We start from the raw sequence: 13660 nt of genomic DNA, 5'->3' as shown, positions 1-13660 counted from the left end.
TGCTGGGATTCAGCCTCTGGCATCTCGGTGACGTCCTTTGCCAGCGTCAGCCTTGAGACGGCCTGTGGCTGGGGAGGCATTTTCACCCAGCTTTAAAGTGACAAGAGGTAATGATGTCAGCCACAGTGGCACTGGCTGGGGGAGCAGAAGACAGGGAAAGATAGAGGGGTGAGGCCTGAGTGTTTTCCTATAGTGTGGCCTGGCCTTCTCCCACCTCACCCTACTCTGGTCTTCCTCTAGCTCTTCAAGAGAGGGTGGGAAAGTTTATTCTATACCACAAATTCTAGCAAGAAGGGAGGGTCAGCAGCCACAGCCCAGGAGCCCATTGCATCATGTTAGTCACCACTGCTGGCCCTGTGGCTCACAGCTTCTTATTTCTTTGTTAAACACATGTGCCAGAGAAAGAAAACATTCTCCAGAAAATAGGCCAGTGGTAGATGCCTGGAATGCCCTCCCAAGGGAAGTGGTGGAGAGGAAAACAGTGATGGGATTCAAAAAAGCATGGGATAAAAATAGAGGATCTCTAATTACAAAACGAAGAATGTACATGAAAGAGCTAAGGCCGGTACTGGACAGACTTGCACGGTCTGTGTCCCATAGGTGATGATTTGGTGTAGGATGCGCTGGGGAAGGCAGGGAGCTCCACTAATTTGGAGCATGAGGATGTTACTGGCCAGATATTCTGCAAACAGGATGGTTGGATAGGCTGGAGTGAGCTTGGACGGTGACTTCAGCATTTGGGACCTAGGACAAGACCAGATGGACTTTACAGTCTATGACCCAGAAATATCAAAGAAGAGACAAGTTAATCTAATCATGTATTTTTAATGGGCAGACTGGATGGACCGTTCAGGTCTTTATCTGCCGTCATTTACTATGTTACCTGGCAGAAACCCAAAGAGTAGCAACATTCCAGAGCTGAGATTGTGATGTCATAATGCCTCATTCCACCAATGCCTAAGAGCCAACCTCAGCAGTGATGTCACAATGGCTTGATTAGATGGAACCTAGGACAATGCCAGGTGGACTTTACAGTCTATGACCCAGAAATAGCAAAGAAGAAACAAGTTAATCTAATCATGTATTTTTAATGGACAGACTGGATGGACCGTTCAGGTCTTTATCTGCCGTCATTTACTATGTTACCTGGCAGAAACCCAAAGAGTAGCAACATTCCAAAGCTGAGATTGTGATGTCATAATGCCTCATTCCACCAATGCCTAAGAGCCAACCTCAGCAGTGATGTCACAATGGCTTGATTAGATGGCAACTTCAGCATTTGGAACCCAGGACAAGACCAGGTGGACTTTACAGTCTATGACCCAGAAATATCAAAGAAGAGACAAGTTAATCTAATCATGTATTTTTAATGGGCAGACTGGATGGACCGTTCAGGTCTTTATCTGCCGTCATTTACTATGTTACCTGGCAGAAACCCAAAGAGTAGCAACATTCCAAAGCTGAGATTGTGATGTCATAATGCCTCATTCCACCAATGCCTAAGAGCCAACCTCAGCAGTGATGTCACAATGGCTTGATTAGATGGCAACTTCAGCATTTGGAACCCAGGACAAGACCAGGTGGACTTTACAGTCTATGACCCAGAAATAGCAAAGAAGAGACAAGTTAAACTAATCATGTATTTTTTCAATGGGTATAACTAATGGGCAGACTGGATGGAGCGTTTGGGTCTTTATCTGCCGTCATGTACTGTGTTACTGTGTTACCTGGCACTTTGAGGGAGGAGTTGTTTGTGAGAAACTTTTCTGTGGCTTACACATGAGGTTTTGGCGTATCAATTGAACAGGAGGTGTGCAATCCGCATTCTGACAGGATCCAGAGCATTAATTCCTGCTGCACTGCCAAGAGAATGGGACAGAGCTCAGCAGGGCAGGAACACGCCCTTGGTGAGTCAGACTGGAGTAAAACACACAGATTTCATGGGACAGACATATGTCTTCTTTCCAGAGTCAATTACTGCTGATCACACAGAGAAATACTGCACAGGATAGCAGCAGGGTTTAGCTGCATCACTGGAGAAAACCCACATCAGCTGTGAGCCACCATGAACCGAGCACACGCCAAGGCAAGGGATGGATCTCAAAGGCACCGCCTAATACACCAAACGCCATCTCTAAACTCACAGGCCACCGTAAATATAACCTGAATTACCACCACATTCTCCGACAACAAAGATACACCCACCTCCATGTTCTATCTACACAGTCAACGCTGCAATTTAATCCACCCTATGCCTACTAAGTCTGTTATGTCTTTACTGTAAATGCTGTAAAGTGTGTATTTCTCACTAAGTTTGTCCTACCCATACTCCTGTGACCCGTTCTGGGCTCCTTTGGGAGGACAGGCTACAGAAATGAATAATTATGTGCATGTGAGACAGGGAGTAAAGGCAAAACATCTCCAGCCAACAAGGAAAAGGGGTCCAGGACATGGTTCAATCGAGACACAACCTCTGCCTTTATCAGAGTGTGCTCTTAAATCCTCGGAAAACCATAATGGAGCTCTGATTTAGGAGGAAGGACATTTGGGAATTATATTTGTCACTTTTTTTCACCTGCCTTTTAGAAACGGTGGCTTTCACACCTTTCGTGATGGTAAATTCCCTCTGATGATTTCCAGGAGATGCTGCAGCCATTGGGGGAGCAAAAATAAAGCAATGGGAAAGCCAGTTGGCACAACACAATTTTATTACATATAAGGGTGTAAAATGGTGGCCTTTTGGGGGCTTTGGCATTTCAAAGCGGTGGGCACTGGAGGATTAAGAGATTTGCCCAAGGTCTCAAGGAGTAGCCCAACCTCTGATTGCAGAGGCAGCAGCTCTACCCAGAGAGCTACACCTTCCAGCCTTAAGCCAAAACTGGGTGTGCCCAGACTTTTTCTTAGTAATTGCCCATAAGCGTGTGTTTCGACATTGAATCGCCTGCATCGATGAGTCGGACTCTGCACAGCCACATCCACCTACAGCAGGTGGTTGATGCCAGGAATGTCCTCCCGAGAGAGGTGGTGATGAAATTTAAGCAAGCGTGGGATCTCTAATCAGAAAATGAATGGCATAAAACAAACTACGGCTGATTCTGGGAGGTCTTGCACAATCTGTGTCCCATATATAGTGATTTGGTTGATCATAAGTAGGGAAGGGCTTTGACGGGAATTCCAGAAATTTGGAACCTGCGGACTTCTACGATCTATGGCCCAAAGAAAGAAAGACAATTTAATCATGACTGTTGGTCAGACTGGATGAACCATTCAGGTCTTTATCTGCTGTCACTTATTATTTAAAGGTCAGGTCAATAGCATAGCCACAGGTTGATGTGGGTGAACAGGGACCCACCCTCTTTGGGCTCCAGCACACCCACTGCGCCTGGTGGGGATCCCCCAAGCCCTGCTAGTCGAAAATCTCCTTGAACGCGACTAGGCCTCCCTTCAACAAAGATTACACTGCAAAGACATAAAGGGCCTTATTTAAATGGATTTTTATGAGGGAGGGTGACTCTTCTGCTGAAGCTACTGTTCCTCTTGGTCCTGGTCTGAAAGGAAACATAGAAACATAGAAAGATGACGGCAGATAAGGGCCATAGCCCATTAAGTCTGCCCACACCATTTACCCACCCTCTTAAGTCTACTGACCCCTAAAGTACAATAATTATACTGTCATTCTACTGACCCGCCAATTCAAGTCCTAGTGACCCTATCCCTTGGCATGACCTCGTAGGGATCCCACATAGGTATCCCATTTGTTCTTGAAGTCTGGGATGTTGCGTGCCTCGACCACCTGTACTGGAAGCTTGTTCCAATGCTCAATCACTCTCTCCGTGAAGAAGTACTTCCTGGCGTCTCCACGAAACTTCCCTCCCCTGAGTTTTGAGCGGATGTCCTCTTGTGGTCGAGGGTCCCTTGAGAAGAAAGATATCCTCTTCCACCTCGACCCGTCCCGTGATGTACTTAAAAGTCTCAATCATGTCTCCCCTCTCCCTACGCTCTTCGAGAGTGTAGAGCTGCAATTTGCTCAATCTTTCTTCGTACGGGAGACCCTTTAGCCCCAAGACCAACCTGGTGGCCATCCGCTGAACCGATTCAATTCTGAGCACATCCTTACGGTAATGTGGCCTCCAGAATTGCACACAGTATTCCAGATGAGGTCTCACCATGGCTCTGTACAATGGCATCATGACTTCAGGTTTCCTGTTGACGAAGCTTCTCTTGATACAACCTATCATCTGCCGTGCTTTAGATGAAGCCTTCTCCACTTGAGTGGCTGCTTTCATGTCAGCACTGATGATTACTCCCAAGTCTCGTTCTTCCGTAGTCCTTGTTAATGTTTCTCCATTCAGGGTGTAAGTTCTGCAAGGATTTCCGTTACCGAGATGCATGACCTTACATTTCTTGGCGTTGAAGCCCACCGCAAGCGAGCAGTGAGCCGGTGAAGAAAGAGGCTTTCATTTCTATTGATTTCTGAGGACATACAGAACATTTTATTTTTCTTTCTGGTTTTGGAATTTTTAAAAACATTTTTTAGTTAAAGCTGCGTACTTGCACCTTTAGCTTGGGAAAATTTGCTGGGCAAACCTTTACAGTCTATGTCCCGCATATGACGACATGGTTTGGATAGGCTGGAGTAATCTTTGAAGCTAAGGACAGTACCAGACGGACTTCTATAGTCTCCGGTCCCAAAATATCACAGAAAGAAGATCATTTAATCCTGAATTTATCTGCTCTCAGTTACTATATTATTCGATTTTCCTAAAGGAGCTCAGAATAGTTTACATGAATTTGTTCAGGTTCTCAAGCATTTTCCACTGTCTGTCCCAGGGGGGCTCACAATCTGTCTAATGTACCTGGGGCAATGGAGGGATTAAGTGACTTGCCCAGGGTCACAAGGAGCAGTGGGGGTTTGAACCCACAACCTCTGGATGCTGAGGCTGTAGCTTTAACCACTGCACCACTCTAGAAATCACAATGTAGTAAAAGTGAACCAAGTCTAGGACAATGAAGCCATTGTGACATCACTGAGGTTGGCTCTTAGGCATTGGTGGAATGAGGCATTATGATGTCACAATACTAGCTCTGGTTATCAGAGGCTGAAGCTTTTCACACTATTGATTTATTCAATTTTCTATACCATTCTCCCTAGAGGAGCTCGGAACTGTTTACATGAATTTTCCCCTGTCTATCCTGATGGACTGACAACCTATCCAATGTACCTGGGGCAATGGGGAGATGAAGTGGCTTCCCAGGGTCACAAGGGAACCCACAACCTCAGGGTGCTGAGGCTGGAGCTCCAACCACTGGGCCACACTATTACCTACAAGCAAACATTACTATAGTTCAATGTTGCCTCTTTTCTGTTTCATTCCCCCTTGGTTGATTGCAATGTGCTTTTTCTAGGACTCCAGTTTGCACATAAGGGACCCTTCAACTTGTCCAAAATGCAGTAGCAGTTTGTTGACTTGCTGTGGGCCACAGACTGGAATGGCTCTGGGTTCCCAGCTCATTGCATAAACAGCTTAACTCAGGAGGGTCTTTCATAGTTTCTTCAGGATTTCTGTTGCCCTGTTTTCCAGATTGTATGTTGCGCTTTTCAAATTCATAGTTGGTGTAAGGCTTTCCAGCTGAATGTTCCTCACTGATTTTTTTGGCCTCTAGATTTTTCCCCCTTTCTTATGGTCATGGAAGGATAAATCTCTGGATTATATTTATGTTTATTTAAAAATGTAATGGATTACCAATTCTTGGTGCAATCAGAGCTCAGCAATTTATAATAAATAAAACAAATCGTTCTTCAGATATGTGAAGGGGAAGCAACCGGCAAGGGAAGAAGTGGGGCCATTGGATGATGGAGACAAAAAAGGAGTGGTAAAAGAGGAAAAAGAGATAGCAGACAGGTTAAATAAGTTCTTCACGTCAGTCTTCACGAGGGAGGATACATCCAATATTCCGGAACCGGAGGACATCGTAAATGGGGATCGGGATGAAAAGCTGGTCCAACTAGAGGTAAGCCAAGAGGATGTCCTCAGGCAGATAGACAGACTAAAGAGCGACAAATCGCCAGGTCCGGACGGCATTCACCCAAGGGTACTAAAGGAACTAAGGAACGTAATAGCAGAGCCACTTCGCCAAATATGTAACCTATCCTTAAAGATTGGAGAGATCCCGGAGGATTGGAAAATTGCAAATGTCACGCCCATCTTCAAGAAGGGTTCAAGGGGGGACCCAGGGAACTACAGGCCGGTGAGCTTGACCTCGGTCCCGGGAAAAATGATGGAAGCACTGATTAAGGACAGTATCTGTGAACACATAGAAAACAATGGACAGCTAAAGACGAGCCAGCACGGCTTCTGCAAGGGTAGGTCATGCCTCACAAACTTATTGTACTTCTTTGAGGGAGTAAATAGACAGGTGGATAAAGGAGAATCCATTGACATCATTTACCTTGACTTTCAAAAAGCCTTTGACAAGGTACCGCACGAAAGATTGCTTAAAAAACTGTGGAGACACGGGGTGCAAGGGGAGGTCCACCGATGGATCAAAAACTGGCTGGCAGACAGGAAACAGAGGGTTGGAGTGAAGGGCCATTACTCAGACTGGCATGGGGTCACGAGCGGAGTTCCGCAGGGGTCGGTGCTGGGACCGCTCCTGTTCAATATATTTATTAATGACCTGGAGGCGGGAACAAATTGCGAAGTTATTAAATTTGCGGATGACACCAAACTCTACCGCAGGGTTGAAACCATGGAAGACTGCGAAGATCTGCAAAGGGACCTAACGACGCTAGAAAAATGGGCCAAAAAATGGCAAATGAACTTTAATGTAGGGAAATGCAAGGTCATGCATGTAGGGAAAAAGAACCCGATGTTCAGCTACAAAATGGGAGGATCACTGCTAGGGGTAAGTAACCTTGAAAGAGACCTGGGAGTGATGGTGGACACGTCTTTAAAGGCGTCGGCACAGTGCGCCACAGCCTCAAGAAAAGCAAACAAAATGTTGGGTATCATTAAGAAGGGTATCACGACCAGGACAAAGGAGGTCATCCTGCCACTGTATCGTGCAATGGTGCGACCGCATCTGGAGTACTGTGTCCAATATTGGTCGCCGTACCTCAAAAAGGACATGGCGGTACTTGAGGGAGTCCAGAGAAGAGCAACTAAACTGATAAGAGGTATGGAAAACCTCTCATATACTGACAGACTGAAAAAGCTGGGGCTGTTCTCCCTGGAAAAGCGGAGACTTAGAGGAGACATGATAGAAACCTTCAAGATCCTGAAGGGTATAGAAAAAGTAGACAGGGACAGATTTTTCAGATTACGGGGAACCACAAGTACAAGGGGGCACTCGGAAAAATTAAAAGGAGACAGGTTTAAAACAAATGCCAGAAAGTTCTTTTTCACCCAGAGGGTGGTGGACACATGGAACGCGCTCCCGGAGGCTGTGATAGGCCGGAGCACGTTACAGGGCTTCAAAGAAGGTTTGGATAGGTTCCTGGAGGATAAAGGAATTGAAGGGTACAGATAAGAGTAGCGGTAGGTTATAGGGATAGTCTGGGACCATTGCTCAGGCAGTGGGCCTGATGGGCCGCCGCGGGAGCGGACCGCTGGGCGAGATGGACCTCTGGTCTGCCTCAGCGGAGGCAACTTCTTATGTTCTTAAATACAACAGAAAAAGAAACACCAGTTGTAATAGGAAAGGAGGACATTTAATTTAAAGATGCAGCGGTTTTAAAACTGTACCAGCCAATAGCCTGGCATGTTCCACGTGCCTTCCCCTTTCTATTTTTAAATCCGATTCAAAAGCAGAAATGGTAGGAACAAAAACTGAGGTTATTGAAGTAACGTGGTCGACCATTTTCAAAAAGGACGTCTAAGTGTGATTTGGACACTTCCCGCTAAACGTCCAAAGTCAGAAACACAAAACTGTCCATTTTTGACAGCCGAACCGCTAGACATAAAATATATATATATATATATATTTTTTTTTTTTTTTTTTAATTGTTTACTTGGCCATCTAGGCCACTAAAACATCCAACTTTATACCCCATTTTCAACCCCAAAAACATCCAAGTCCAACCATTTGGATGTGGGCGTGGCCATCAGTGTGACGGACTTGCCATCAGAGCAGTGGGATACCTTAGAGGACACTGCTATGAACTCCACCTGGTGCCAAATATATATCTCACCAGAACCTCCTTATAATTTATGCAGAGCCTTCCAAAATTCCCCTAAAACCGACTAGACCCACTCGTTTACCACCTCTATAACCCTTATGGCTACAGATGTCACCTATATGGCAGTATAGTAGGGTTTTACCATAAAAGTAGTGGTTAAAGTGTCTTATGGGCCTGGTCTCTCCTCTCTATGCTTCACTAGCCCACTCCCCAGGCTACTTAAGACACCTGTGTGGAGTTCTACTAGGCTTCCCCATAGCAGACGCTGTTGTTCTAGAGACAGGTATGTACTCTTTCATTCAGATCTTTGGGGAGATGGGAGGGGGTCAGTGACCACTGAGGGTGTATGGGGGGGGCTCATTACTTAATCCCCCCAGTGGTCACCTAGTTAGTTTGGGTACCTTTTTAGTACTTGCACATGTCTAAAACAGATCTAGCCCAGGTATTTCTTGATAAGAACATAAGAATAGCCTTACTGGGTCAGACCAATAGTCCATCAAGCTTAATAGCCATTCTCACGGTGGCCAATCCAGGTCAGAACCCAAGGGGTAGCAATATTCCATGCTACCGATCCAGGGCAAGTAGTGGCTTCCCCAATGTCTTTCTCAATAACAGACTATGGACTTTTCCTCCAGGAACTTGTCCAAATCTTTCTTAAAACCAGCTACGCTATCTGCTCTTACCACAACCTCTGGCAATGCGTTCCAGAGCTTAACTATTCTCTGAGTGAAAAAATATTTCCTCCTATTGGTTTTAGAAGTATTTCCCTGTAACTTCATCGAGTGTCCCCTAGTCTTTGTCATTTTTGACGGAGTGAAAAATCGATCCACTTGTACCCGTTTGACTCCACTCAGTACTGAATAAACTTAGACTGTCTAAGTTCTGTCTAGGACAGTGTCTCTCAAACTGTGTGCCATGCGAGATTCCAGAATTTTACCTTATTTTAAAAAATTCCCTTCATAAGCATACACTAGAAGAGATGACATGTACGTTGTGTATGCAAGAGTCTTGTCAATGCTGCAAGCATCTGTGTACGTGATGGATACAACCACCCAGACAAGCATCATTCTTTGATGTGATTGGTCCAAGAAATCTAATGACAAGTCATTTTAGTTTTATTTTTTTATGCAGTTGTTATCCTAACTTGAGCACACAGCAGTCAAGGCTTTGTAACCATTTGGATCTTCTTATCTTTGCGAACTTGGATTTTCAGCTCTGACAGAAATTAAATTTAAAAAAAAAGAGAATAACTGCAGATGGCGGATGATGAAATACGGACTTGCTTGTCGACTATCGAGCCACATTTTGAGTTAATTTGCATTCAAAAACAAGCACATCCATTGCATCGATTCACAGTTCTATTCTAGCTACTTTAGTTTCACCATTGTTACAATTACCCATATGTAGCTTAAAGACTTTTAAATAAATAACGCTCACATTTTATTTTTTGTTGGTTTTGCAATTTTATAATTTCAATAATGTGCTGCAAAAAACATTTGCTGCATTTAGTGTGCCAGAGCTGAAAATGAGAGACACTGATCTAGGATGTCCTGCAAAACAGTCGATTAGAGCTACGTAATGTCCGGATCTAATCCTGCCCATAACACACCTCCCAATATGCCCACTGGAACTCAAGACTTATAGCTAAACGCCCAGAAAGTTGGTCTTGAAAATCGGCATTTGGACGCTTTGGGTGGTCGACTTACCTCCAGACTCTCCGACTCCTCCAATCTTTTAAGCCACTAAATGGCTTAACAAAATGGATTACTCAATCCAACTAATTATCCCGTCTTCGTTACTCCCCATACTAAATGCCTCTGCTCTGCCTTATTGAACACCGCAGTATGTATCACCGCCATATGTAACACTGCTGTATGTAATACCGCTGTATGTAACTTACAGCAAATGTAACTTCACTGTAAATGTAGCATCGCCAAAAATGTAATTTCGCTGTAAATGTACAGTCTCTTCATTTGTTAACCACATAGAACTTCCATGGTAATGCGGTATACAAGAATAAAGTTATTATTATTATGGTTCTTGGACGTCCAAGAGCTTTGATTATGCCCTTGATAATATCAACGTTACTTTTGTTATTTAGAATAATAGCAGTATTTAATTTTGTGTATTTAGTCATAAATTTATATACAGTAGAGTCTCAGTTAACCAGTTCTTGGTTAACCGGCACTCTCACCCAACCGGCAAAAAAATTGCAGGGGAAAAAAGTCCCCTGAAGCACCAGCGGCAGTGGTCCTGAACTGCAAACCCCACCTCCCTCCTGACCCGAAGCACCAACGCTGCAAATCCTCCCTCCCTCCCCCAAGCAACAGAAGCAGGTGGCGGTCCTGAGCTGCAAACCCCACCTCCCTCCCTCCCCCAAGCAACAGAATCAGGTGGCGGTCCTGAACTGCAAACCCCACCTCCCTCCCTCCCCCAAGCAACAGAAGCAGGTGGCGGTCCTGAACTGCAAACCCCACCTCCCTCCCTCCCCCAAGCAACAGAAGCAGGTGGCGGTCCTGAGCTGCAAACCCCACCTCCCTCCCTCCCCCAAGCAACAGAATCAGGTGGCGGTCCTGAACTGCAAACCCCACCTCCCTCCCTCCCCCAAGCAACAGAAGCAGGTGGCGGTCCTGAACTGCAAACCCCACCTCCCTCCCTCCCCCAAGCAACAGAAGCAGGTGGCGGTCCTGAGCTGCAAACCCCACCTCCCTCCCTCCCCCAAGCAACAGAAGCAGGTGGCGGTCCTGAACTGCAAACCCCACCTCCCTCCCTCCCCCAAGCAACAGAAGCAGGTGGCGGTCCTGAGCTGCAAAGCCCCTCACTTCATCCCTCCCTTCCTTACCCAAAGCACAGCCGGTCAGCAGGAGGCAGCGCTCAGAACAGACTGTTCGCGGCCCGCCCCGGCAGGGCCTTTCCTCTGATGCACCACTTCTTGCCGGGGCAGGCTGTGAGCAGCCTGTTTTGAGCGCTGTCTCCTGCTGACCGGCTGCCGCTTTGGGTAAGGAAGGGAGGGATGAAACGAGGGGGTTTGCAGTTCAACCGCCGCCTGCTTCGGCTGCGTTGTGGCTTGGACACTAAGCAAGAGGAGCCAATGAACATGATTTTTGCAGTAACTTAGGTTTCTACTTTATTGTCTGAATCTCGTGCTGTTGAGTTCAGTCTTTCAGTACAGCACGATGTAACTTAACTTTTGCCAAATAAGTCTATACATACAATAGATATTAACACTGGTGGTCCCTGTACTGTAATCATTAGAATCCAAAGGAGAGGAAAACCAGGGGCTGAGAACAGAGGCAGCCGGCAAGAAACAGAGCCACTCCCTGCCTACCTTCTTCAAAGGGACACCACAGCCCCTATAATAGGAAAGTGGGGAGAGGGGGGGGAGGGCTCAAAGGTTGCTGCAGGTGACTCAGATTCCTCAGAAAAGAGCTGCAGTTCTGCAGGAAAAACCAGCTCACCCCTTCTTCATCAGGAAAAGTCACTCGCCCACTATTTCCCAACCTTTCCCTCTCCTCTTCAATGCTCTTCTCCCCACTATCTGCCCACAGAGAAAATCAAAGCAAAGGAAAGTGCTTGACTTCTTTGAAAGACTAAAAAGGTTGAGGTTCTTCAGTTTGGAAAAGAGATGGCTGAGGGGAGATAGGATTTAAGTCTACAAAATCCTGAGTGGAGTAGAACGGGTATAAGTGGATCAATTTTTCACCCCATCAAAAATTACAGAGACTAGGGGACATGCAATGAAGGTACAGGGAAATACTTCTAAAACCAATAGGAGGAAATATTTTTTCACTCAGAGAATAGTTAAGCTCTGGAACTCTTTGCCAGAGGTTGTGGTAAGAGCGGATAGCGTAGCTGGTTTTAAGAAAGATTTGGACAAGTTCCTGGAGGAAAAGTCCATAGTCTGTTATTGAGAGAGACATGGTAGAAGCCACTGCTTACCCTGTATTGGTAGCATGGAATATTGCTACATCTTTGGTTTTGGCCAGGTACTAGTGACCTGGATTGGCCACCCTGAGAACGGGCTACTGAGCTTGATGGACCATTGGTCTGACCCAGTAAGGCTATTCTTATGTTCTGGAACTCGTAAGAGCGGATAGCATAGCTGGTTTTAAGAAAGGTTTGGACAAGTTCCTGGAGGAAAAGTCCATAGTCTGTTATTGAGAAAGACATGGGGGGAAGCAACTGCTTGCCCTGGATCGGTAGCATGGAATGCTGCTACTCTGGGGATTCCGGAATCTTGCTATTCTTTGGGGATTCTGAAAGGAATGTTGCTACTCCTTGGGTTTTGGGACCTGGATTGGCCACCGTGAGAACGGGCTACTGGGCTTGATGGACCATGGGTCTGACCCAGGAAGGCTATTCTTAGGTTCTTAAGAGCAGCAAAACAGGACCTGCCCAGGGACAATTGGAACCAGTACCAGAACCTGGGAAAATGTTTCATTACTGAACTTGTCACTTTTACTTTGCTGCTGTGATTACTACTTTGTAAATCATTTACCTTCTGGCTTTTTTTTTTCCTCTCCTTTCTTCTTTAACTTAAGCTGTAAATGTATTACTAGGAGAGTGTAGTGCAGTGCTTAGAGCTACAGCTCAAGCGCCTTGAGGTTGTGGGTTCAAACCCTGTGCTGCTCCATGTGACCCTGGGCAAGTCACTTGATCTTCCACTGCATTAGATAGATTGGGAGCCCACCCTGGGACAGACGGGGAAAATGCTTGAAGCACCGAATGTGGTCGTGAAACTACACGTCCCAAACCCTTTCCCTTTAGAAATACATGTAAATAGATGCAGCCCCTTTCTTTGTCTCCTTGCCCCCTCCCCGGGGGATTTTCTGGATTCAGGCAACTCTAAAGGTATGACACAATGTGTCCATTATTCCAAGGATCATTTTGGGAGAAGCCACCTGGACAGGGACTGCACCTGTGTAACTATAAACTAGCTTTCCCGAATGCTACACCAGTCGTCAGACATGCATGCCTCCCAGGCTACGCGTCTACCCTGTGAAATTATACACATGCATTTTCAGAGCTGCACATACATCCCTGTGCAAGTAGAAGTGAAAAAGATCGAACATGAGACAAGGAAACAGACGTCCTCCGGGGAGATGGCAGGACTAGGGGATGTCTCAAGGACTCACCGGGGCAAGTGCACGGTCACTTCCTGCTCTCCTTCCTCGCTGTCACTAATCTGCAGCTTCTGGTAATGAATGGCTGGGTGAGAGGGCTCCATTTGCACCCCTGCAGGTCTTCTTGGGCACACTCTGCCAATGCTATCCCGCACCGGGCAGTGCCATCTCCACAGTCACCAGGTAACTCCACCCTGGCTAAGGAGGAGCCACCAAGCCCAGGACCAGTGGATCCAGTACAAGCAAGAGCAAGTGCCACATCTCTCTGTGCTTAACTGATTGCCAAGGTTACATGTCTCACCTGAGACAACCTGATCAGTTCTGCATTTCTAATTCCGAAGAGGGGCACACTGAAAGA

General features: G+C 46.1%; 1 protein-coding gene across 1 annotated transcript in view; it reads right to left on the bottom strand.

The window, feature by feature from the left end:
- Window positions 1-13436, bottom strand: part of GGT6 (gamma-glutamyltransferase 6) — a 32851-nt gene extending 19415 nt beyond the window's left edge. The window contains exon 1 of the mRNA XM_033929250.1: window positions 13315-13436. Coding sequence (XP_033785141.1) covers window positions 13315-13406 — 92 coding nt within the window. The 5' untranslated portion in view covers window positions 13407-13436. The remainder of the gene's footprint in view (window positions 1-13314) is intronic.
- Between the last annotated feature and the right edge of the window lie 224 nt (window positions 13437-13660).

Source organism: Geotrypetes seraphini, chromosome 1, assembly GCF_902459505.1.
Source record: "Geotrypetes seraphini chromosome 1, aGeoSer1.1, whole genome shotgun sequence".
In the NCBI taxonomy this organism is placed as follows: Eukaryota; Metazoa; Chordata; class Amphibia; order Gymnophiona; family Dermophiidae; genus Geotrypetes; species Geotrypetes seraphini.
The sequence above is the reverse complement of the archived record's forward strand: the minus strand, read 5'-3'. Positions and strand labels throughout refer to the sequence as shown.